The 2,622-nt window shown below is 39.6% G+C and overlaps 1 protein-coding gene across 2 annotated transcripts in view; it reads left to right on the top strand.

Annotated features, from left to right (window-relative positions):
- The window catches only part of chrnb4 (cholinergic receptor, nicotinic, beta 4 (neuronal)), a 12,149-nt gene that overhangs the window by 7,492 nt on the left and 2,035 nt on the right, over nucleotides 1–2,622 (top strand). For both annotated transcript variants that reach the window (XM_014025545.1, XM_014025544.1), the window contains 3 exons: nucleotides 450–494; nucleotides 746–855; nucleotides 1,052–2,090. In XM_014025545.1, the coding sequence (XP_013880999.1) occupies nucleotides 450–494; nucleotides 746–855; nucleotides 1,052–2,090 (1,194 nt within the window). The remainder of the gene's footprint in view (nucleotides 1–449; nucleotides 495–745; nucleotides 856–1,051; nucleotides 2,091–2,622) is intronic.

Genomic DNA, 2,622 nt, shown 5'->3' with positions numbered 1-2,622 from the left:
AGTCAAAGCAAGGCTTTGGGCATGTTTTTTATGAGAGTATAACATTATAACATGATATAAAACTCAAAAAAGTTGATTTTACATGATATTACCCCTTAAAAAATTTAGACCATTTGTCACAAATAAAAGTTTTAAGTTTGCAAAACCATAAAACTGTGTAAGAAAATGTTTTTGAGGCGGTAYATTAAAAGATAAACAGAGGTGAATTAGTGGTCTGTGTACTTTTTAATCATTCAATTTTTGTTTTAAAATCAAACACTGGAAGTTTAGCACTAATGTCAAAGCAACTCAATGCTAACTGCAGATTGTATACGTAATTTAAAGCTTACTTGCTCCACCTTACCACCTTAAATGGTCTCATAATGGGATGAATAAACACATTTTACTTTTTTTAACTAGCTAAGCAACTGCATTTAATAACTTTTTCCCCCTAATATGTATCTTTTCAGAATGAAAGGGAACAGATAATGACCACAAATGTTTGGCTAACTCAGGTAAGTGTGACAAAAGCTCACATTTCCTTTGTCTCCCACAACCCCCATGTCTTCATAAATGTCCTTCTCCTGAACTTGAATTAAACCCTGTCTGTTCTTTCTCTTCCAATGTGGAACAAGCTACTCCTGTAATGGTGTTTTGAATATATTTCACTGATAATGAGGCATGTAATTAAAAATAAATTGGTATTTTGGAAGTGTGGCGAAATCAGAACCAAGACTTGATGACCAGATCCTCTCTGTCTCCCCAGCACTGGATTGATTACAGATTATCATGGGACCCTGCAAAGTATGAGGGTATCGACAAGCTGCGTATTCCATCCAGACACATATGGCTTCCAGATATTGTGCTGTACAACAAGTAAGCTTTTTTAATTTTAAGACATTTTTAGTGTTTATACAMTTTTAAAGTAAATCATCTGTGTAGTTTTCTTCGTATAGTAGTCCAGGGTATGATATGGGTCTCAGCCTTTCCTGTATTCATGTTAGTTTGACCAACAGTTATTATGGACAACACGTGCCTCAAAGGAATGGTAATTTTTCTCTCCTTTTTGCAGCGCTGATGGAACATATGAGGTCACTGTCTTCACCAACGCCATTGTTCTTTTTAATGGCAGCGTCAACTGGCTTCCTCCAGCCATCTATAAAAGCGCCTGTAAGATTGAAGTCAAGCATTTCCCCTTCGACCAGCAGAACTGCACCCTGAAGTTTCGCTCGTGGACGTACGATCACACGGAGATCGACCTGATCTTAAAGTCTGAGGTGGCCAGTATGGATGATTTTACCCCCAGTGGGGAATGGGATATCCTGGCGCTGCCAGGCAGACGAACAGTCAACCCTCTAGATTCCACGTACGTGGACCTTACATACGACTTTATCATCAAGAGGAAGCCTCTTTTCTACACCATAAACCTCATCATCCCGTGTGTTCTGATCACCTCTCTTGCCATCCTGGTCTTTTATTTACCTTCAGACTGTGGAGAAAAAATGACCCTTTGTATTTCGGTCCTTCTGGCTCTCACCGTCTTCCTGCTTTTAATCTCAAAGATTGTCCCTCCCACGTCCCTGGATGTACCCCTGATTGGCAAGTACCTGATGTTCACCATGGTGCTGGTGACCTTCTCCATTATCACTAGTGTGTGTGTGCTCAATGTGCACCATCGCTCGCCAAGCACCCACACCATGCCCTCCTGGGTTAAGTTGATATTTCTTGTAAAACTGCCTGCTTTGCTCTTCATGCGGCGCCCCCACAACTTCTCGGCACGTCAGAGACTCCGGCAGCAGCGGTGTCTACGAGCCAGGAGAGCCATTTTGGGGGTTGCTAAACCAGGCTTCACTTTGTCTTCATCGGCCCTCCTGTCCTCTGACTCTGCCTTCTCCACCCCAGGACACAAAAATGTTGCTTCACCGATGGGTCACGTCCACACAAACAGGAAGGGGGACTTGCAGCCTACAGATTACCTTTACAGGGGCTTCACCTCCACCCAGGACCTCCTGCAAAGAAACAACCCGAGTTTGGCCACTGATGTCCAGGAGGCGGTGGACGGAGTCCGCTTTGTGGCTGAGCACATGATGGGAGACGATGATGATCAGAGTGTATGTATGCAAAAAAAAAAAAACCACATATAAAGAGTACTATATTAAATCCATGTAGTGCTATGTTCACATATTTAGCACAAAAAGTAAGGAAATTCATGTTTGGTAGATTATTTGTTTGTTGTAACAATGCTTCTTTACAATATACTGTATTTTATGATTGGCACCTGATTGGCAGCACCTGGGGGTACCAGCACTTCAATACAAGTGTTAGTAGCAACAGCTAAGTAAGCAGTTTAGTTTAGTTTAGTTTAGTTTAGTTTAGTTTAGTTTAGTTTAGTTTAGTTTAGTTTAGTTTAAAGTTTATTCATTTAAAAACAACACAAATTCAACAAACAACAAAAACACAAATCACAAATTAAATTAAATGAAAGGCAGCAGAAGAACAAAGAATAATAATCTCTGCCCCTTTTTCACGAACAAACTAATTCAAAGAAAATATTCTTCAATTTACAATAAGCATAAATGATAATTTCCTGTTAAAATGAAAAAAAAAATACAAATTTTACATACAATAAATACAATATCAAAA

Source organism: Austrofundulus limnaeus, unplaced genomic scaffold, assembly GCF_001266775.1.
Source record: "Austrofundulus limnaeus strain Quisiro unplaced genomic scaffold, Austrofundulus_limnaeus-1.0 Scaffold483, whole genome shotgun sequence".
Classification (NCBI taxonomy): Eukaryota; Metazoa; Chordata; class Actinopteri; order Cyprinodontiformes; family Rivulidae; genus Austrofundulus; species Austrofundulus limnaeus.
The sequence above is the reverse complement of the archived record's forward strand: the minus strand, read 5'-3'. Positions and strand labels throughout refer to the sequence as shown.